We start from the raw sequence: 23,713 nt of genomic DNA, 5'->3' as shown, positions 1-23,713 counted from the left end.
GAGGCTCCGCTCCGCTCGCCTCGGTGCATCCTGACATCATAGGGGTCCGCTAAGGAGGCTCCCTCCGAGGCGGCTCCGCTGCGCTCGGCCGCAGCTTCCAGCGGCTGATTTTTATTAAAGCCGATTTCAAGGCATTAAGGAAGCAAGGGGTGAGACAGAGATCTCCCCTCCTAATTTAGCAGGACTGTCAGATTAAAAATAAATACGTGGAAATAGTAGAATTTCATGCGTTTTAAAAATGCCCGAGTGAGAGAGACCTTGGTTATCTGCTTCCCCTGAGAACTCAGAAAGGATTTAACATATAAACTAATCGTGTTTAGAACTGGCTGTGGCTGCTGCTATTAAAAAACTATTTTTGTAAGTACTCGGAAAAAGAATTCAAAATGAAATTAAAGCCAGAAAACTGCAGATTGAGATTTGGGGAGATTGCAGCTGGGAGTTTTGAAAAATCATTTAGCATCCACTCCCAGCCTGCAGACCTGGTATGATCCCTAGTTCCATGTGCAATCTTGTAAGAGACCTCAGTCCCAACTGAAACAGCATCACTGACTACCATTTACTAGAAAGTTTTATATTCTCATTACCTAAGAGGAGATTCCCTGTATCCATGTTAGGTATATAAGAAGGATCCTGAAAGAATCCTAGTTTCCTGGGAATGCAGAAATACCTGTACACTCTAACAACAGCTTTGAGGCACCACAGAGATTTTGTAATAAATTACATTCCTGGGCTGCCACTCTGCTCAAAGACCTTGCAGACAGCAGATTTGTCAAACTACCAAAATAATTTAAGAGTAGCCACATGGTTTGTACCCTGTGCAGCAGAAGAGTGTAAGACCAGAACTAGCTTGATTCAGTGTGGGATTACCCAGGCCAGGTGAAAGTTTAGCCAGGTGAGACTGCAAGTGGGGTTGGACCAAAGCAAAGGAGGAGATCAGCACATGTGGGAGAGGGACAGCCACAGAGGAAAACCCCCACTGCTTCTGTCACATGGAGTGTGAACATGGCTCCAGACACCCAAATCCAAACCCAGGAGCCCAATTTCACACAAGAACTGAAAATGCTTATTTTACGATTTGTCTGTAAGGTGGCTCTTTGCAAAGTAAATAAGGCCATCACAGCTTGTTGCAATAGAGACCCCTTTGAGTTTGCCTCACTATCCATGCAGTAGCAGAGTTATTTCAGTGCAGTAAGACTTCTGGTTTACTGAGTATTTCCTAAAAGGAAAAAAATGCCACACTCCAACACTGGAGAATATCACAAAGCACCCAATAATGTTGAACCAACTTAAATATTTCAGCTATTCTTCAAAAGAATGGTCTCTGCAGCAGTAAAAAAAAATTACATTTCTAGCGATCTGTAACAAAATAATTCCTTCAATTATCTTCTGAATGAACCAAATTACCTAATACTTCCTAAGAGAGAAATGGAAATGTGTTCTCGGTTTGACTGCAGTGGAACCACCCTTCTGCATTCATCTGGTTCTTCCAGAACTGCCTGCATTCAAGTACAACTGGAGACAAACTCCTCTTGATCACAATAATCAGGGGAAGCTAAATTAAACACTGACAACAAAGACAAATGCAGCTGTTCTGTGGATTTGGAGAACAAGACATTGAGAAGAAGAAAGGCAGGGCAGCTCTTCAGACAGCAAAGGTGCTAAAGAGAGGCTACAATTCAGTCCTAATTATCCTCGTGTATGTGTGTCTGTTGTAGGAATGCACTGGAGAGTTTTCTGATAGAAAGGGAAGAAGAAAAATTCTACACAGCCAAATTGTGGAAAGCAAAAATTTTGTCACAGTTCAAGATTGCAACCCATCATAGAGGGGTTCCACCAACTACAGATTTTGTTGTTGTTGTTGCTGTTGTAAAATCTACATGGAGATTTTCTTCTGTGACATTAGAGAAGAAGTTATCTAAGGTTGATGTAGCAGTAACTGACTCCAGCTAAAGATTAAGAATCTCACTGCACAGTCTGATAAAGATAGCCAAGCTAGCCTTGGGCAACCTGATCCTAAATATCTGCTGGATTTTTTTAGCCTCTGCTCGGTTCTCCTGTAATCTTGTAGCTTTGAACAGTAATTACCAGAATCATTCAGGAATTCCTAGGACCTTCTTCTCTGTTTGCCACACAGAAGGTTTTTATTGGTATGCTAAATCTTTCACCTCAGTAGCTAATACATACAATCCCACTCAACTTGCTAAGACAAATTTCAGGAACTCAGCCACTACCAGGCCCTGCTTTTAAGACTAGATGAAACCCTTTGAGTGAGCACATTATCAAAGACCTCACAGAGGGCAAATGTTTGTGGCTGTGGTTAAACAGAACCAAGACTGACATAGTGGGTCTAATCTTTCTGTGATTAAGAGACAAAGTGAAAAGTATACAGTAGGCAATGTGATTATTTTTTAGCCACTTAAATTCAATTATACTCCTCTAGTTAATGGGGATGGAACAGACATTTCATGCTACAGCTACCATGATGCACTTCTGGGAACTTGCATACCACTTTCTTCAAGAGCTAAAATGACAAAAATGGAATAAATAACTCAGCTTGCTATTTTGCTGAACTACAGGACTGCTAAATATTTATAAGACATAATGAAGTCCTGTTATTGAGCTAATATTTTCCCTCTTGAACAGATTTCTCCAGTGGCTGTCAAACATCTTCACATTAACTGTTGCCAAGTGTGAGTTTAACAGCACATCTATAGCTGGGAAAAGAAGATGAAAGATGTCCACATGATGTTGAGTAAACAAACAGTCCCTTTGCCTCTGAGAAATACTTTCCACTACACCAGGGAGGCTGGAGGATAACTCAGTATCACTAAGTGGTCACTGTTTTCCAGACCATCCACAAAAGATTCAGCCCTTGAGAACTTGGCTTGCCTATTCTTGTTGCAGGATTTCCAAGGCCACCAGTGTGTTCCTCATCAGCACACATCAGTCACAGGGAATTCATGCCTCTCTGCTTGGCACAGCCAACCACAGCTCTGTGGTCTAACTCCAGGGCATCTCTTGTAGATATCTGATAGAAAATTCAAAGATCTGAGGCTGTTCCAATCTGACAAGACATGTGGAAAGTTGCCAAAAAGATTTGATCTGCATTTAGATAATGATTTAAAATAATACAGGTATGAGATTTGTTCTAGCACAGCTACAAACCTATCTTGTAATACACAGGTTACAGGTTCCTCCCTCTATGAGGATATGACAAACCCTGGAGGTCTATGGTCATGTGTGTGTCCCTGTCCCAGTCCAAAACTTTCAGAGTGTCTGAGAGGCAGACTGAGGGAAACATCTGGGAAAGGGTGACAAGCTGGCACAAGAATAGAAAAGTCTCTGCCTGAGAGGCATAGATAGCAGTGGGAGCAGGGATGTCAAGAAACTCCAGTTCTCAGGCAATTACCTGTGTCTGTCACTGTGTCACCTTGTGATTGCCTCCTGCTGGAAAGTCCCTAAGGAAAAGCTCAGAAATGGCAGCATCTGCCCTGAATGTTCCTTCCGCTCTAGTCCCATGGGCTGGTAGCTCTCACACCCAGAACTGCCCCTCTCCTGGCTTCAGCCTTGTTGCAGCTACATTCTCACAGCTGCAGACACTGTCCAAACAGCTTCCCAGCAACATCCCCAATTTTAGGCAGTCTTCAGTCTATAAATAAACAAATATCAGACTCAGGAGAGATGGGGAAGGAGAAAATAGGTCTCATAGCCTAAAAGACAAACATGCTGGTCCACTGCTTTAACCCAAAGCCTCGTTATCCTGCTACTGCTCACTCCAGTACATATTAGGCCCTTCCTTCCACCCCTTTCCTGGTGCAATACCTGTGTCAAAAGGTCTCCAGAGGCTGCTAAAAAGGAGAAAAGTATTCCCATACCTACTTTAGGAAGTGACTTGGTTCCTAACCTGGCGGTAAGGAACAGACTGAACGGTACAAATGAAGACATGGGAGTACCCAGACAACCAGAAAAGGAGGAGACTGAGGGGGGACCTCATTGCAGTCCGACTTTGTTGCAAGGGGAAGCAGAGGGGCAGACAACAATCTCTCATCTCTGACAGTCGGTGGCAGGACCTGAGGGAATGGCCTCAAGTTGTGTCAGGGGACGTTTAGGTTGGATATTAGGAAAAGGTTTTCTCATTCAGAGGGTAGCTGGGCACCAGGGCAGTGGTCCCAGCACCAAGCCAGGCAGAGTCCAAGAAGCATTTGGACAAGGCACGTGGTGTGGCTCCTGGGGACTGCTAGGAGCTGGACTTGATGATGCTTTTGGGTCCCTTCCAGACCAGAATTCTGTGAACTAAAGGGGAAAGACACTCGATATTCACCAACACTCCCTGCTGAAGCGAGTGTGCAGCCAAGAAAGCTGTTCCCAACCATTCAGGTGTTCTGATGTTTGAGCAGGACGGTGAAGCTCGCTGCCCTGGGGCGCGTGTGTGTGCTGGAGGGGGCCCAGCTGCACCCTCCCAACAGGGGCTCCGCTGGGCCTGGCCCGGCCCAGCGACAACCCGGCCTGGCCCGGTGCACCTGGGGACAGCCCGGGGACAGCCCAGCCTGGGAACAGCCCAGCCTGGGGACAGCCCGGGGACAGCCCCGCCGGGCACAGCCCAGCCCGGCCCAGGCACAGCCCGGCCCAGCACAGCCCACCACATTTAGGGGCTGGGAAGAGCAGCCCTGTGAGGAACGGCTGAGGGAGCTGGGGTTGTTTATCCTGGAGAAAAGGCGACTCAGGGGTGCCCTCATCGCTGTCTACAGCTCCCTGAAGGGTGGTTATAGTCAGCTGGGGCTGGGCTCTTTCTCCAGGCAGCACTGACAGAACCACGGGTCACACTCTCAAGCTGCACCAAGGGAAATTTAGGTTGGATATTAGGAAAAAGTTTTTCACACAAAGGCTAATAAAGTTCTGGAATGGCTGCCCAGGGAGGTGGTGGAGTCCCCATCCCTGGGTGTGTTTAACAAAGCCTGGATGTGGCACTGGGTGCCAGGGTTTAGTTGAGGTGTTAGGGCATGGGTTGGACTCCATGACCTTGAAGGTCTCTTCCAACCCAGGGATTCTGTGATGCTCCCCTGCCCGTCCCTGCCAGCCGGGCACAAGGCAGCGACAGCGGGGCTCCGGCTGCGGAGAGGGACGGGACGGGCACAGCAGACCCAGCGTTAAAATGAAATTTCTCCGCTCTCATGCTGTTCCAGCAAAATGCACCGAGCCCAGCCAGGATAGCCAGGCTGTCCCCAGCTCTTGTCCCAGCCCCCGGGTAGGTGCATGACAGGGTGTGAGAGCTGTGCATGGCACCTTTTGGGCTAGGACCATCCCAGCCATCATTTCACACTGCAGAACTAGAGAGGTCTCCATCATCCATCCCTCCCAGTCTCTGCAGCATTCCCTGCACAAGGTGATGAAGTGCAGACTTTGGGAGTGGGAAATTTATCTGTATTTTCAACATGGAAGTATCTAGTAGCACTGGATATTGCATAATACTTTTATATCAACTGTCTTTTATGACTACAGCACAGACTGGGATAATTAACATAAGCAGCTGCAGCTTTGGAGTTAGAAATCTTAAAATTAGATTAAATGAATTGACTATTTTATATTTATTTTACATGCCCTACAGCTCTGTCAAAAACAACAGGTATCACAACAAATCTGTACAAGAACCAAAGAAGGCATTCTGCTGTACTAATGCTGCCTCAAGGACATAGCCAATCTTAAAACTGATCCATCAGCCTCAGAGTATTACTTCAGTAACTTGCACTTTTCTTCTCATCCACATCCTCCCACAGGCAGGACACGTGCTCACATTCATCTCCTCCAAAATGCTTCAAATGAAGCCCACATGCAGCAGCTAACAGAGATGGCTGTGGTAGAAGAACCTCTGCTTCCTCTCTCCATCAGTTTCCTTTCCCAAGAGCATGGTTTTGGTGGTGGAAAAATGATTCTACTCAATTTCATTTGTTTTGCTACATTTACTCAGAAATTCTTAGGTCACGGTATGAAACTCACTTGTACCTATCTCAGGAATATTGTGTGAATCACAGATGATTCAGGTTGCAGGCCCCATTTCTAGACAGCATATAAACACCTACAGCACTGCCAGCTGGTCAGTCTGCATACATTTATTTCCCCTATTCACCCTCAGAAATTCATACATATTTTTTAACTCCCTTATGTCCCAGTCGGGAACTACCATGAAATTTGTCTCAGCTGTGACTCAGAATGTACTTCTATGACAGCAGTGCTCAGGGATTTCAGCTGATGTCAGAGATACACAGACAACTTGACAATGATGAGTTTCCATGTGGGATTTCCAAGGAGTCAATCTACAGCTTTTTTAATTCAGCCAGGGAGCTGGTCCTAAGCATTGGGGCAGCACCAGATGCCTGTGACAGCAAGTGATCAAAGCCCTCAGTGCTGAGAGAGCAAAGGCAAGGCTCTCAACACCACAATAATAAATAGTTTTCTTATTTCCAGATCAAGCCTCATGACTCTGTGCAAGAGCTGCACAAACAAACCAGTTTTGCTTGACAAAATACTTTGACCATTCAACTCTGATGTAATTAGTACAATGTTATTGTCCCTTAATTAGGTAACTCCAGCAGGGTTTAATCGATGGTACAGAGACCTTCTGAGGCAGAAATGGCAGTTTGGCACCCAACTGTGGCTGGCTTTTCCTGGCTAGGTTCCTAACCACCAAACTCCTCTGCATTCTGTTTTCCTTATTCCAGCTCAAAGTGCTGTGATAGAGATATCAGCAGTGTTTGGGCAGGCACTGTCAGATGGAGAATTTAAAAACCTGGCAAAGATACATCTCACAGTTTAATAATCTGTGCAAGTTACATTTTAATTCTGAGAAAGTGTCAGTCATCGGAAATGAAGCAGACATGATACTTCATGTGCATTCCTCATGAAAACACGGCATACTTGTTCTTTAGGGGGATTTAAAGTACTGGAAACTTCTGTCTCTAGAGGCTCATTTAGTTGCTTTAGTGCCTAATTAGCAACCTGAGAGGAATCTCACCATACCCACTGTAGTGCTCTCCAGCAAACACAAGGCAGAGTCTATTTCATCAGCAGAAATCTAATTCAAGTGTGATAGAGGTGACATCATCATAGATGGGACAGTTCTCACGAGACAACACAATGTTTCTACATCAGGCACACTGTTGTATTGCACTAAATAGTTATTTGGTTATTTGCACTGGGTGTTTGGTAATTTGCACGGTTCACATGATTTGTATCCTATCACCACAGGGTCTTCCCCCTTTTCCCCCATCAGTGTTGGTGCTGTCTGCCTGGGTTACCCCTCCCCTCGCCCCTCCTCACTTGGATCCCATCGGCTGTTGCCCCCTTCCTCCGTCCCCCTTCCCCTCAGCTCAAAATCCCCCCGGAGAAGGCAACGCCCTCTTTTCCATCTGGGGGTCACCTGGATGATGTGGTGTCTCCTATCAAGGAAATAAATTTAGGACTTAGTCCCCATGTGGAGAAGAGTGCTTCTCATCTTTTGCCTTCATCCTTGTAAGGTCGTGTGGTCTGGGGTCCATAGCTGCTGGATAGGACCCAAACAGCCCGCCAGGCACGGATTCTTACAGCACACTATCATTGCAAGGAGTGATCTCTTCTTCACTAAAAAGCTGGCCATGCCTTTCAACAGCACCCTGCTCATCCACTCAGGGAGAAAACAAACCTGAGTATGAAAAGCACATGAAAGATCCCACTCTAAAGCAGAGAAAGTATATGAAAGATCCCACTCTAAAGCAGATTTCTGCTGAGACATGGATGCAGCAATCATCATGAACAGGTTAGAATGCTTATCACACTCAGTAAAGCAGAGCTTCACTCTCTCCTGCTCCCCACCCAGCCCAGCCCAGGGTACACACCAGGAGCGGAGATGCGCCGTTTGCAGCCCACGCAGTCCAGGCCTGTCGGGGTGCTCTTGGAAAAGGAATGCAGCTTCAGGGGCAGGATGTCAAAGGCAACAGGAGATGTGATGGATGGACTTATTCCAGCCTGCAAAAGGACCGGGAAAACAAAGGCAACAAACATTCAGTTAAATACCCAGCATTCATCCCAGAGCACCTCTTCCCACCTCTGATACCTGCCCATGTAAGTAAGCAGCATGTTAGTGGACACACATGGATGATTGTGGCTAGAAATGTTAGAAAACAGTAAGAAGGCAAGGAAAACTGCAAGGTCATAAGAACAGATTCATACTTCACATACAGCCACACACACCTCCATTCACAGAGAGTTTCACTCCTCCCTGTAAAGTGTTTCTGTGGGGGAGGGTTTCATATTGCTACAAGAAGTCATCCCCCTCAGCTGCAGAACTGTTCCTGAAGCTTTGTGACTAATAGGTCCTCTTCTGGTATTTAACATGAAAATAAAGCTTTTCCCTTCAGAGATTTATTGGTACCAGCCATACAGAGTGTGGATAACAATATTTTTCTCTTCAGCTAAAGGAACAAGTAAAAAATCTCACACTCTCCTCTACCTGGCTGATTGATTTTATAAAACATATAGAACTTAATAGAACTTTGAAAACTCTACACCAATGCCAGATCTCATTGAGTTACTAACTTCTGCTGGTTTAAAGGGGAAAACAGAGAGATACATACACATAGCTCATGGCCTCTAATACAGAATGTAGTAATTAATGCATGCTGCAGGTATGCTTTTATCCCTTTTTCCTTTTCTCTCTTTTCTCTCCCTTGGCTGCCACACACAGAAAACATCAGTGGCTGGGAGATCAGCTGGTCAGTAAGCACTGGTCCCATGGGCACAGACAGTTTTTAATTTTTATCACTATTGCCCCTTCCTTTTGCCACTGACATTGAGTTACAACATACCCATCCTTCTCTGAGCCAGGAACTTGAAATACTGAGGTCTGGTATTCTCTCTGGGATCTTTCCCTCTCACTACTAGCCCAGACCATGTCCTATCAGCAGAAAGTCTTGACCAGCCTTGATGCTGAAACCTCTCCTGATGATGGCCATTAGCCAAACCCTCCTTCCCAAACTAACCACACAGTGCTCACACAGCTGAGAGTGCTGCTGCTCCATGCCTGGTTTGGTTTTCTATTCCTGGACTTAACTTTCCTAAAACAAAGAGAACACAAATCGCCATCTCTTGAGGGATAGCATGAACCCTGTTCAAATTAAACTCAGCAGTGCCTGTTTCTCTAGAAAAGTCACAGCAAAGATCCAGGGGGAGCACACACTCTTCTGGTGACAGTGAAAATCAAGTTTACTGGGCCACAGCTCTGAAAATGTCAAGGGTAAAGTCTGTTATTTACACAAAAGGTGGTAGAAAGCATTATTGTTCTGTTTCAGACCAGAAAGCAGAACCCTGGCCTAGGGCTGTTACAACTGCAAGCTTTATTATTATTAATTCCTGGGACATCAGAGCCAATTTTGGTACAGGCATCATTTGATTCCTATGGCATGGAAGGCAGGCCTGTACAACCCTAACTCATGAGAAGAAGCATTTTCAGCAGTGTTAGCTGCATGGGGCAGGGATTGCACAACCTACAAGGCAGAGGATGAGAAATGAGGGAGCAGACCATAGTAAAGGTCCTCTCTCCTGTATTTTCTGCCAGAGGTTCCAGATGTTATTTCTATGCTCTTGTGCGCAGCAGTTCAGTCCCTGGCAGGGGCTCTGTTGTATATCCATGCCTTGTCAGGTGCACATCAGGGGGAGACTTTTATCATTAAATTCCCTCCTCAAAGTGTATTCATTTCTGTCTTAAAATCTATCTGAGTTATCCACAGTGCTCAAACCATGGTACCACACAACAAAACTTCATTTTCTCTTATTTTGGATGGGGTAAAATCAGATTTGCAGAAGTCATATTCAGAGCAATGAGTTTAAGTTATGAAATGAGTTAATATTTCACTGCTTCTCATTTCTCTTTCAAAATAAAAGAGCTTTTTTTGCACGATACCCCCTCTGGGTATAGCCCCCTGATGGGCCTTTTAGGAATCTCTCTAATTTGGCAGTGCACAAACTGTGCTCAAACAAATGCACGTAGAAGCCATGTCTGTGCTTCTATTGCTGTGCGCTCAAGAGGCATCAAGCTTAACAACCAGGGTTTAAATTTTTGTCAAAACAGGAAAGCACTGGATGGCGATAGACGGGCAGTTCTGAGCAAGAATAATTCCCAAACCAGAGCCCGTTGCCATTACAGCATTCCACATGGCAGTGGTTTGGGGCATTGTCTCTGCTCCAGTGAGGGAACTTGTCCTGTGTTAAAAACAAGCAAGAGGACCCCAGGCTACAGCCTGAAACACACCATCTTCTGAAGGGCAAAGCCTATGGACAAGCAAAAGAACACAGATTCATCCACAGCTATGTTTGTCTTCTTCCCCTTGGGGTGGGCAGCGTGGGGGGTGCTGTATTAAGACTTTAAGGCCTGAGATCAGAAGCTGCTCAGCTTGTTACTGGCAGCATCTCATTATAAGGGACAGCTGGGTCAAGCTTTGAGTTTGACTGGGAATTTACACAGGCTGTACCCATTTAAGGAAGCAGAGCAGTTTACTGGGCCTAAGCAAAAAAAAAAAATCCATAATATATAGAATTTTTTGGAGCTGGCATTTTAAATGTTTTTGGTTGGTTTTTTTTTTTAGCTTATAGGTAGTTTCTTGATTGTTTGTCCATTTTCCCTGTCCCAATTGCCAGCCCTCAAAGTAGCCTTATATTTCCATTATGCTCCTCTCTGTACATTCATCTGAATGATAGAGTGGTATCAGAAATCAGCAAGAATTCCTCTCTGCTCTGCCCCATTGAGTTGTTTCCCCAATATTGCAGCATTACATCACCTTGTGGGCTGACCTGATCTTGACTTAACACAATGTGACTTGTCACAACAGAAGCCACACATCCCAAGGCAGCCGTGTCAGAAAACATCAGACTTGTAATTTCAGCTCTCCAAAGCCCCAAACAGTCCCCTTGTTGCAGTCACAGAACCACAACAGACAGTGAACATCTTACAGAGCTTCTTTTGGGATAATTTGTTCCTTCTTATTAAAAGGGATTCAGCATCCTTCTAAAACTGCCCTCAAACAGTGCAGCTTGTGACAGCACTCCCAAGACACTTGGGAGTATGAATAAACCAGCACTATTAGAGGACTAAAGCATTGCAAAGACAGAATAAAATAATACGAAAAATAAACTGTGTGATTACTAGTATAAATAAAAAGCACAGGCCAAGAAATTCAGTTATATGGGCATAAAAAAAGAGACTTTGAATCCCCACAGTCCTCTCATTAAACCAGCACTTTGCTTTCTTGGCCTGCCTACAAAAATTAAAGTGTCAATAACCTACAAAACATAAATGGATAGAAACAGTAAACCCTAAACCTACCTAGACCCTTCTGTTCAGGGAAGAATGAACCAGAAAACTGACTGAGGCCCAAGAGCCCCCGGGCAGGTGATGTTCAGAGAGGCCTCGTGGGCACGGGGGCAGCTGCAAATCATCGTGCAGCTGATTGCAATTTAGAGGTGAGTTTGCACCAGAAAATAAGGGTGGAAATGCTTAAAGGAGAAGCTGTTTTCTGGCAGCCTCCAAATGTGCAGTCAATCAGCAAAGCAGACAGCATTCAAGCTGTGTGATCTGATGGCTGCAGGGGAAGCTATTGAGGGAACTGGTCACTCCTCTGAGCAGCCTTAATGGGCTCAGTGCTGGCCCACATGCCCTGCAGCACAGGCTGGATTTCCATCACTACCCATGCTTGTCCAGGAATTGTGAGAAATATTTTTAGTACATTTCACCGATTTCTGTTAATCCCTGACCCTGTGTAAGCCAGGCATTCACTTTCACTAGCCAGCCTCATCCCTGCACAGCACTAAGCACTCAGAACTTCAGCCAAGGTAGAGAGGTAACCCATGTCATTTATTTTTAAATTTTTCTTATCCTAACATACACAAACCTCAAGAGCAATACTCATTGTCTCCATCACATAGGCAGTAGGGAGCTGACCCAGGGAAGCATCCTCACTGAACTGAAAGTGGGAAACACATCAGAGAATCATATCCAGCACTCATCCATGCAGCAACTGGCAGCATTTTGTGTTGAAGAGCCCAACACATATAAAATAGCCCAGATTTTTAGTCTCTTTCCTTGAGAAGGGGAGAACAGGGGGCAGTTTTTCAGAACCCCTGTTTCTGGGATTGCTGTCCCACATGTCTGTCAGTTTGATGGGAGCTCTCCCAGGTGGACAGGTTTTCTCTGGGCAAGCCATGGTGGGCAGGCCAATGTTTCCCCTTCACCATTCACAGAACTAACTGTGCACATAAGCTCAAGCATATTCTGAAGTGGTGATAGGACTACTGAGGCCTCATCTCCTCTCCAAAATTGTCATTTTAATGCAATTACAACAAGAGACAGGCAACCAGGACAACAGAGAGAAAGGGAAACAAACACAAATAACAGACCAAAGCAGAAACCCCTGAGGAAAGCTTTTGAGTATCTGCTACGTGATTTCAAGCTTGATCAGAAACTTTCTCAATATCATCGTGAGAGGCTTCATAGAGCATCCCTTGATCTCATGTCTTTTTTCCCCAGAAGTTCTTTTGTATGTATTAAGGCTAATTTTGGCTCTTGGATGGAGATTTGTGACTCTCCCTGAAGGGAACAGACCTTAGCTCTGGATCCAAAAGTAACAGATGCCATCAGTGTGAGTCACAACAGCCACAAAGTTTTTCACAAGCAATCATAATGCTGAACTAAAAGTCTCTCTCGGTGGAGAGGAGAATATTAATAGCTAAAAATCCAATGGCAATGTGGAGTTGGCATCAGATACAAGGGAAGTCTAATTTGAAGTCTGTTATTAAAGTTATACAGCAACACCACAGGGCACAGAATGAGATTTCATCAGTTTAATTTATATTGATTTAAGGAAACTTTGATTTGCTCCTTGCCCTCCCTATCACTCAGCTCAGAAAGCAACCTGATTCTCTTGCATTCTATTCCCAACATCTCACAGGGCATGAACTGTTCGATTTCAGAAGCTAAGGAACCCACCACCTTCAGATGTTATCACTTAAGGGCCAGTTTGGTGATTCCACAGTCTCCACAGAGTTCCAGGCCCACAGAAACGCTGACAGAAGTGGTACCAGACAAAGTGTAAGGACAGGAACATGATGAGAGCAGAGAGAAACAGCCTGAGCAGAGAGGAAGACAGTGCCAGAGAACGAGGAGGTCGGTGTGTGGCTTCTTACTTTTGAGGGGTCCTGTGGGAGATGTTGCAACTGAACCCCTCCCTCTGGCTGTGTCTCCTTCTCTAGCTTCCTTTTTTGACTCCTCTCCATCCAAACATCATCGAAGCTGAAGCACTTATAGAGGGGTTTGGGTCTCTTCCTCCTCCTCTCTGGCATCTCCTTGGCTTTTTCCTCGGGAGCAGGGAAGGAAAATGTGCGGGCTCTGCTCTCCAGGGTGGCCACAGGGCACGCTGGGACCCGGGGGGGCCTCCTTTTGCGATGGGGAACCCATTTCTTATTTGGCCTCTTTCCAGCTGCTGTTTGACATGGCTGCTTAGACTCCTGTTTTACAAACTGCAGGTGAAAACACAGGGTTTGTTGGATGGAAATTTTGTTTGCTTCAAGTCAGTTTGAACAGAAGATGGCAAAGTTCTGTTACTCAGCCACAGAACTACTCAGAAGGAAACACTTAGGAGCACTCCACCCTGAAGCAGCAGCTCTGCTGTCCTTTGAGGGTGGAATATACACTCCCTGTGCCCAGGACAGTGCCCTGTTCACCCTTATTTTAGATGGCATATCACACTGGCATTCCACCTGGATTTAGGTCCCTCTGTCTCTATAATATTGTTTACAAAGACAGACTATGTCTCTGAAAACAGAAAAATGACCTCTTGTCTGTTTCTGGTTTTCCAGCTGTACTTCAGTTATACAATGTGAAAAGGTTTCATAGATGCCTGCAGGTCTGATATATTAAGCCCTGTGCTTCCTGATGTGCTCTTTACACTATCCATTTTATTGCTTGATGCTGGGCCAAGAGCAAGGAATTGCACAGCTTTGCCCTTCACTCCCATTTGAGGGGTTGCACAAAATTACAGTTTTTATACTCGAACAACTTGAAATCAAATGTGCCCTTAGGCAACCAGCTACTACTCCAGGTAGCATCAGTGTGAGAATCAATAATATTTAAGGTAGGAGATACCAACACTGGGGAATGAGTGAACTCAGGAGTCTCATGATAAAAAAAATCCTGACCATAGTATGTGTCCAGTTTCTCACAGATCACTCGAAGAACCCAAATAAAACAACCCTCAAACCACTGCAGGCACCTCCTTTCTATTTTCAACTAACCAACAATTCCAGGTCAATTCTTCTTCTCCCCTCATAAGACATGCCACAATCTAGGAAGAATAGATTCTGTGAAAAAGGTGTTTTGTGCCTAACCCCACCTCACTGGACAGGAGTAAGGAGAAGAACATGTGAATTCCAAACATGGGACGTTTTAGGACAGTTTGCTCTTGCCTGCTGAGCAACACAATTTATGCAAATGAAATCATGCCATGAACAGGTTAATTAAATGTGTAGGGAAGGGCCTGGCAGATGGGCAAACTGGTAATGGTTCTGTCTTGCTGTTTGCAGCATAAAATCTTTGTCCTGGATGAAACCTGGGCAATGTTAACCACTAGCAGGAACTGAGAGAGGGGCTGGTGTGTGCTCCACCAGGCTCAGAGGAGTTACTTACCCGAGTGGTAGCCAGAGGTGTCCAGGGGGAGCTGATCCAGTGCAGTTTGGCACAGATTATGCTGACACAGCTATAAAAATACCTGGCTGGGGCTGGGGAATAAATACAAATCCCCACCCTGGAGGGCACAGTGGGAAGTGAGCTCAAGAGCTTCACTATTACAGGTATGTTGTGCACTAATGCCTTTACTCATGTGGAATAGAAAAGGACTTTTCTTCAAATTCACCAATAAACTGAGTTTTATGGGCTCTTTAGGAAGCAGCATACATAAGGAAGGCCATCCTTAGCATATAGATGATTATTATTTTGGAAAGATTTAACACTGCAAATATACTTTGCCCAATGTCTGTTGTGTTTTCAGAGATTCCTGAAAATACAGCTTTGCTTAAAAAATCCAGGGAGCAATACTACTTCATTTCACAATGTCATGAGAAGGGAAATAAATAAAGCCCTACCTATTTTATTTTAATAGATTAGATGTTGTGTTTTGAAATCTGGGACATTTGCATTAATTTCTAGGCTCCAGCTGCATTTGTCCAATTTCAGATATCATATTCTGCAGCCTCCAGAAGAATCAGGAAAATGAAACTGTTTTTATGTCTTAGATACCATTTAAATTTTTTATGGTTTTCTTTGAATAATTTAATCTAGCAATCAATTTAAGTAATTATTTATTTGCTCCTAATGCTTACATTATAGCATGTAGGCTTGCCTTTTCAAGGCTTTACACATGCCTCAGCTCTACACTCTTTTCTGGATGTTCTTTTGAGCTATAATTTACAGGTCAATGATTTTATTCATCCTCTGAGAGTCTTCATCTGTTGACAGTGTGTATAGTCCAAGTCTCTTGCTTTTTCCTAGGCTGCAGTCTCTTGTTTGGAATGCAGCGTGCAGTATTAAGTTTGTAGGTTAACCTGGTGCCCATGAAACAAAATATTTTAAAATAAAGCTAAGCACAGAAGGGAATAAAGCTAATTCTCTTCCCCTTTCCCCCCTGGAATTCTGATACTACAGCTCTCACCTGTCATACTGGCACCCAAACACTTCTTTGGCTTCCAGACAGCTTTAGAGAAAAACCCCAAGCCAATCAATCAAAACACTTTCATTTGGGAATATGAGGAGAGGTTGAGAGAGCTGGGTTTATTCAAGCTGATAAGAGGGCACTAAAGGCAGTGTGAGAGCACTCACCAACAATTTTGTATTTACATGGATGATGGAACCCAGCTCTTCTCAGTAGTGCCAGACAGTGCCACAAGACAGTGGCCAGAAACTGCAGCTTGGAAACTTCTTGTTGCGCATTAGGGGTAAAAAAATCTCAAGGAATGTGTTTCCCAGAGAGGCAGTGCAACCTTCAGCAATGGAGGTTTTCAAGACTTGGCTAGATAAAGAGATGGTTCTGCCCATCTTTTTTTGTTTCTATACAAAAAATAGGGAGTTTCTGTAAAAAAGTATGGAGAAAAGGCAGGATAAGACCATCTTGGAGGGTATCTTAAAGGCTTAATGTAAGCTGAGATGTGAGAGGCAAAAGGCAACAGCAGCAAAAGCTGAGTGAGGCTCATTGGAGCTGAACACAAGCAGCCCTCAGCTGTTATGAATTGATCAAGCAGCTTCAGATTAATGAACCCTCTGAAAATTGTCTGCTTGGGGTATGCAAAAGTTCATGCACTCTCTCAAGTACCACTTCTGACAATCTGCTCAAAAAAAATTATTATCCCATTTTTTAATGTCAAAACTCATCAGCAATTATAGTGAAAAGGTAGCGTGGTCAAGGCATGTTCTGGGATCTCAGTTACAGCTCAGTCTCAGTCACTCTGGGGGGTGTGCTCAGCCACTGAAAGAGATTCCTAAGCTCCCAACCACTTACAACTTGTGAAATCTCTCTGGGATTAAAAGCCTACTGACAGAGGAAGCCTCTGCTTTTACAAGTCTCAGTCAACCACAAAATTCCTAATGAAGATCCAGTCTGTTCCCTGAGATTCAGCCTGTGCAAAGGACTTAATGTGTTACCTAGATTAGAACAAAATATAACGTGAAAGGGAGACCCTGAGCTTGCAGTTTGGGGTTTTTTTCTCTTTGTTGTAGAAAAGGCAAAAGAGGACTTCTAGTAGCAACCAAAAGGTACATACGGTGACTGCAAAAGACACATGGTACTTCTAAAGACAGCTACTCATTGTCTAAAGAAAGTGGTTTTACTTCTTTAAAAGTGACTACTAGGCATAGGACTTGATATCTTTGTTGCCTTTCACAATGAAAATCTTATTTACTATACACCAGTTACAAGGCTGAATTCTGCCTTAAGAGGGGTAAAACCCAGCTTAAAACTGGCAACAAACACAGGGTGATGTCTGTACAATCTTTAATGGTGTTGTGATTACTCCATTCCTTTGGGTTTTTGTAGCAAATCCCCCCTTTAAGAGCACATCAATTCATACAGTCTTGAACAGAAACAGAAAGAGTAGTGCTGTCTTAAACCAAGAGGAATATTTTTGCACTCATCTAACCAATGAGCCATTGAACCATTGAAGAGTTTCACTGGAATTCCTAAACCATAGTAGAGCAAACCCAACCGCTCCCTGATCATTCCCTGACAACTCACCTCGTCCTGGAGCATGTCACTAATGGAAGAAGCTGTATTTAAGCTGATCTGGGATTGACTGCTTATGCCACTGTCATCCCTCTGGAAGTCGTCCAAGGAGTGTAGGAGACTTCCTCTGGGTTTCAGTGTCTTTGGCCTCTCAGGAGCCTCCAGACTGCTTTCCACTCCAGAGCTGTTCCCAAGAGAGATCATAGAAGCGGCGCAAATGTGCCCGGGGTAGCGGAAGTTCTTGTGCTGAGAAATGGACCGTGAGCTCTGAGGTTTGGGACTCATGGGCCTACAGGGCATGTCTTTACCATCAGAATTGGAGAGCTGGGGACATGATGGACTTGACTGACTAAATGCCAACTGGAAGTCAGGGGGGCTAAATGGAGTTTTAATCCAGTATTCCTCAAGAGAAGTGTTTAAACTGTTGCTCAGAACCTCCTGCTGTTCATCACAGTCTGAACGCTGTGAGTATCTGATACCCAAGTCATGGGACTGTATTCTTCTTCTCCACATACGTGCAGGTAAAGAGACATCAAGAGGCTCCACAGAGCTGTCAAAATAGTTGGAGTCTGTTGAGGAGCCATTATCTGTTTCTGTTTTTAAAAAAGTGTTTCTGTTGGAACTATACTGTCGCTCTAGTGGTGTTAACACTTGGCCACTGGTTGCATTGAGACCTTCCTGTGTGGATGATAAACTTACTAGGACAGGTCTTTTTAGTCCATCTGGCTCCTTGCTCTTTAGAAAAGCTTTCCAGGCACTCTGGCGAAGTTTGACTTTCTCCTTTTCATTTTTCACTGATGCTTTTGAGCTTTGCTCAGTGTTTTCCTTTTCTGGACATTTGGACTCAAATAAGCTTGAGAGGGATTTGTGTGCCAAGGCCAACCTTGTCCTGAACTTCTTACCCTCAGGGGTTTTGTTTCTTTTGTGTTCATTTTCAGGGAATGATTTTCTAATCCCTGAATGCTCCACAGGTTCACTGTCATTGTTTTCAGATGAACCTGAAACTTGTTGATCTGCATCTTCCATCAGTATCCGACCAGAGCCAGAGGCCTTCCTCAGGCTCAATCTGAAAAATCCTGCAGGTCTCTCATAAAATAAATCATCATCATCGGAGTACTCAGAGGTGTAGCTTTCCTTCCTGTGGAAGACTAAACCAGATGAACAACTTTTGAAAGACAGTAAACTTGCAGTGTCGTCATCATCTTTCCCAACATCCAGTTCTTCCATCTTTACCTTGCTGCCAAAGATACTGCTGCTTCCCTGATTTTCCCATGAGGCAGGCTTAGTTTTCCTGAAAGATGTCATTTTTGGGAATACCAAAAACCTGGAAGATTTCCCACTATAGTCATTCTTTGTTGGCTTTTGTACAGCTTTATGAAGACTGCTGTTACTCCCCAGGATGTGGGATGAGTTCTCATCCAGTTCCTCACTGTTGGTGCTGCAGGTACTCACATTGTCCAGGCCCAGCATGAAAGTGCTGTGGGTGTCCCTGTTCAGAGACTCATCAAAGACATCAGACACATCCAGACTGAGTGCACTGTCTTTGCTGGGGCTAGAGGCATCTTCTGCGGGAGAGCCCTCCTTTCCTTCCCTAGGAGAGGCTTCTCCACAAATACCTGTTTCTTCCCTTGAGCCCATGCAGCTTTCCTTTGCTCTCCTGCCTACTGCTTGATCAGAGACCATGCTGGGCCAATGAAGACTGACACCAGCACCATCTCCCTGCCACAAACTGCTTACACTGCTGCCCATTTCCACTGTCACTGCCCTAGTAATATTCAAACCTTCCTCTGTGCTTCCATGTGCTTTGAATTCCTCTTCCTTAGACACCTGGTCATCGCTTCTTCCAAGGTTTCCAAAGCCTGACCTTCCTAACTGTTCTCTCCTGAATTCAAATCCCCTCTTTGTTCTGCAGGGCTCTTCCTCAAAGGCCATCACACCACTTCTGCCCTGTGATTTTACAGTGCTGGGCCCTTCAAGGCTGACACCAGCACCACCTTCCTGGCACACACTGCTTACTCTGCTGCTGGTTTCCAGTGGCACTGCTCCAGTCACCAGTGGCCTTGCTCTGCAGTGCTCATCCTCAGAGAGCTCCACACTGCTTCCCCTGGGGGATTTTACAAGTGTTTTTTCACATGGATCTGTCTGAATTTCTGCAGGAAGTGAATCACTGCCTAGTGCTACAGCAACATTCCTGAATTCCAATTTTGCACTTGCTACTGCAGAATTACTACAGGTGAGCCCTAAGGATGAAACTACTTCTGTTTTTTCTCTTTTCTCTTCTGAAATTTCTGGTTTTACTTCAGTTGTATCCCTACCAGAAAGTACCTCTGCACTGCCAGGAATGGGGTGGGTGGCCAGAATTAGTTCTTCACAGTTACAGCATTCACTCAGAACTCTCTCTGGCTCACCATGAGCTTTACTGACAGTATGAGGAGACATCAAATCCTTGCTCACTACATTTCCCAATGTTTCAGCTACCACTTGAGTAGGAAGGTTATCATTCAGTGTTTGGGACTGTAATCCTTTCTCTTCCACAGAGGCTATAATTAGGGCAGGCTTTAATTCTGGAGCAGTCATTACATCCCTTCCCTGCATTATATAATCTGATCTGAGAGTCCTTTCAACAGCCAAGACACTCTCTTCATCCTTTTCTTCATGAGTAGGATATTCATGTGTTCCTAGCTCCGAGTGGCTCCTCAAGGCACCAGTTTTGCAACTTGCATTTTGCTGCTCTGACTCTCCACGCTCTGCCCCTCTGTCACTGCCATCTGGTTGTGTTGCAGCTTCCAGGACTTTCCAACCAAAGCCAAGATCAGAAGAATCAGAATCATCTGCCCATCTTTCTCCTGCCACAATCTCCGTATCTGACAGCTCAGATTCAAGACCATTCTCCTTCAAATGTGTGTGCTGTGTTCCACTACTGGAAACACAGGTTACAGAACAATCCCAGTCTGTGCTTTCCACACCAGCAGGAACACCTGCAGGAGAAGCTGCAGGGCTCTCAGTGTCACCAGTGTCTGATTCAACATCAGTATCACATGGGAATCTGCTCTCTTCCAGATCTCTTTCAGCTGTGCACTGATTGTTTTGTGTAAGTTCAACATCAATATCACATGGGAATCTGCTCTCTTCCAGATCTCTTTCAGCTGTGCATTGATTGTTTTGTGTAAGTTCAACATCAATATCACATGAGAATCTGCTCTCTTCCAGATCTCTTTCAGCTGTGCACTCATGGTTTTGTGTAAGTTCAATATCAATATCACATGGGAATCTGCTCACTTCCAGATCTCTTTCAGCTGTGCACTGATTGTTTTGTGTAAGTTCAACATCAATATCACATGGGAATCTGCTCTCTTCCAGATCTCTTTCAGCTGTGCACTCATTGTTTTGTGTAAGTTCAATATCAATATCACTTGGGAATCTGCTCTCTTCCAGATCTCGTTCAGCTGTGCACTCATTGTTTTGTGTAAGTTCCTCAGTATCTATGATCCCTGGATCACAATCCAGGGAAGGGGATGTCTCCTTTTGGTTTGGATTGTCCTCACAAGAATCACTCCCTGTTAAGCTGTCAGCACAAGTACCAGCTGGCTCTGGGCTAAGGCCACATGTCTCTGATTTAGAGTGCAAACAATAATCAATGCACTGGAGAGAGGCTGCTGGTTGAGAAACCTGACACACCTTTGAGTCTGTGTCAGTATCAAGAAAAGATCTTCTCATGCCAAACTGGCCCTCTGTTTCTATAGCCTTTTCAGGGCTTACAGTTACCCTTCCTAAGTTTTTCCAAGTGTATTCACAATCCAGCTCTTGAAGATGTATTCTGGAACGTGACCATCTAAATTTGTCTGTTGAGTGAATACAGCTCACCAGACATTCTGTCTCCCTTTGAGCACTGATATTTTCAGGTACACTGTGCCATGTTTTACTTTCTGTAATCTCTGACCTTTTTTGTGGTAGCCAGGATTTTGGGTTGAAGCAACTCTGGTAGGAGAGTGAATCTGATGTCAACATGGTTTCTGTACTTCCATATTTTATCCTTTTACCTGTAGTGTCCTCACTGTCAGCTGAATTCCTCCTGCTGCATTTTATACTGGACATAGACTCTAATTCACACTTACAGTCAGGTGTCTCAGTATCACTTTTACAGCTAGGCCCATTTGTTTCAAAATGAAGATTAGGCAAACTGCAGCTTGGTGCTGCATCTGACCGGAAGGAAAACAGCTGTACCTCAGGAAAAATCAAACAACTTTCTGAGTTTGCTTTGAAACAAGCAATGCTAAATACTGCAGGGTGTTCCTTCAGTCTTGCAACGTCATTTTTTGTAAGTACTGAGTTGGTAGAGGACTGCACTTCCCTGCTTTCTAACTCTGTCTTAATCTGCTGTGCTGTTACAGACTCTCTCTTTGCCCATGATAAAATGTTCTCTTCATAGACTTGGCTCTCTGTGGTGGAAATATCACTGGATAACGTTAGCTCTTCATCACCCAATTCTTCACCTTCTAACTCTTCAAACTGGATGCAAAATTCAGTTTTGCTTGGTGCTTCTTTTATTTTGGAGGACAATGCTAGCTGTACAGGCTGGGTGAACTCTGGTTGGCTGGAGCTGTTCTGTTCCTGGGAGGTTTCTGCCTTTTCTTTGGGAACATTACAGCACAGGGGGATTTTCTCAGTAAGCAGGCAGTTTGAATCCGAGCAAGCATTCCCAGTTACGTCACTGGAAAGGGATTCTGTGTCTGATGCACTCTCATAAGGCTCAGTTTTTACATCTGACAAAGACCCACTCTGATGTGACACGGTTTCAAAATAATCTTCATCTGTTTCTTGGCTGGATCCACGGACCTCCAGCTCCGTTGTGCTCGGGGTAGAAGAACTCAGATCGTCTTCAAACTCTCCTTCACTGATGTAGTTTTCAACCGGCTGTGGGGTCTGTGAATAAAGCAAAAAGAATGATTTAGCAATGATATCCCACAGCAGCAGGGTGACATGAATTCTTATTAGAAAAGGGACTTCACAACACAATTATTTCAGTACATACTGATGTCTTTGCAAGTTATACTCTATGTCTTACTTCTTGATGATCCTGAGGTCTTTCTATTTCTTGCTTCTTTTTTTTTCTCTCTTTAATGTTTCTTAATTAACCCTTTTTTCATTTTCACACGTAATTATGCAGAGACCAAAATTTTACTTTTGGCCATATCTTTCATAGCCCATTACCAAAACACTTTTCACATTCAAATACATCAAGCAGAAATCATCCCTTGCCAGTAGATGTAGAAACTCCAATGAACACATTTTCAAACCTGGGGAGGAGGTTTATGTGAAAAACCTGGGAAGTAATTATTAGTGTCTGCATTACAGAAATGAGGCATAAATATATACAGAATAACTGCACTTGAGTAATCAGGTATTACCCATACCAAATCTTGAACCAAAGGTGAAAAAGGTCTTAAATCTCATTTTCCAGAAGGCTTATACCAGGAGCACTACATGGATCAGTTATCAGGGTACACCCAAATCATTATCTCTGGGCAGAAGGATTAGAACCACACTGTCAGTATTGGGAAATATTTTTGTCACAGACAGCTGACCCTGGGAGAGCCTCAGTCTTCTTTTCTTCAACAGAAGTCTGGACATTTCTCAACTTTGAAGCAGAAAATGAAGTCACAGCAAAGTGTCTTCAAAGTTTCCTGAGGTAAAAATAGTACTTGCTGTCTGTCAGCTTCAGGCTGAGCTATTGTCAGAAGTTCTACAAATGCACCCAGCTGAGAAACTTGGCTGATTTCAGCTTCAGTCCCTTGACATCTAGAATGAAATGCCACATAAATATAAATGGCAGCCTTTAACCCTAATGCTGGATGCCTCCTTACCCAGGTTTTGGGGACAGTCCTCATGACAATGATTGGCATATATTAAAATCTGAAGACTGAGATAATGAACAATGAAAGACTTTTCTAAACATAATAAAAAAATACAACACAAAGCAAAAGAGACCAAACAAAAACCCAAAAACCACCACAAGTGAATGGCATCCACCAAACTAGAACACAAGATTCTTTAGCCTGAGTTGCACATCACATTCACCAGGGTCACAGAGGAATGTGAGTCCTCATATGGGAAGACAAATTGCAAATCACATCAAAGAACATGTCACAGAGTTTCTGATTTTAGACTCCAAAATATAGCATGTAAATTGGAAAAAGAAAGACACAAGAGTTATTTCCAAATGAGAATTTCTCAATAAGAAGAATTTTCTCTTGGCAGAAGAAGGAAAACAGAAATTGAATGGAGGAGGCAAGGGGAGAATTCAGTCCTTCAAAACAAGTGCAAAAATCACTTCTGAACCTGATCAAATGGCGCTGCAGTGGCCACACAAGTGCCATAACCAGCAGAGCAATGTGTCCTTTCCTGTGTGCAAGCAGTGACACGTG

The 23,713-nt window shown here is 44.2% G+C and overlaps 1 protein-coding gene across 1 annotated transcript in view; it reads right to left on the bottom strand.

Annotated features, from left to right (window-relative positions):
- The window catches only part of ARHGEF4 (Rho guanine nucleotide exchange factor 4), a 182,498-nt gene that overhangs the window by 110,135 nt on the left and 48,650 nt on the right, over positions 1–23,713 (bottom strand). The window contains exons 2-4 of the mRNA XM_005425522.2: positions 17,301–22,211; positions 13,207–13,539; positions 7,869–7,998 (exon numbers count right to left, since the gene is read on the bottom strand). Of these exons, the coding sequence (XP_005425579.2) occupies positions 7,869–7,998; positions 13,207–13,539; positions 17,301–22,211 (5,374 nt within the window). The remainder of the gene's footprint in view (positions 1–7,868; positions 7,999–13,206; positions 13,540–17,300; positions 22,212–23,713) is intronic.

Source organism: Geospiza fortis, unplaced genomic scaffold, assembly GCF_000277835.1.
Source record: "Geospiza fortis unplaced genomic scaffold, GeoFor_1.0 scaffold101, whole genome shotgun sequence".
Lineage (NCBI taxonomy): Eukaryota > Metazoa > Chordata > Aves > Passeriformes > Thraupidae > Geospiza > Geospiza fortis.
Note: the sequence above shows the minus strand (reverse complement) of the source record. Positions and strands in the feature narration are given on the sequence as shown.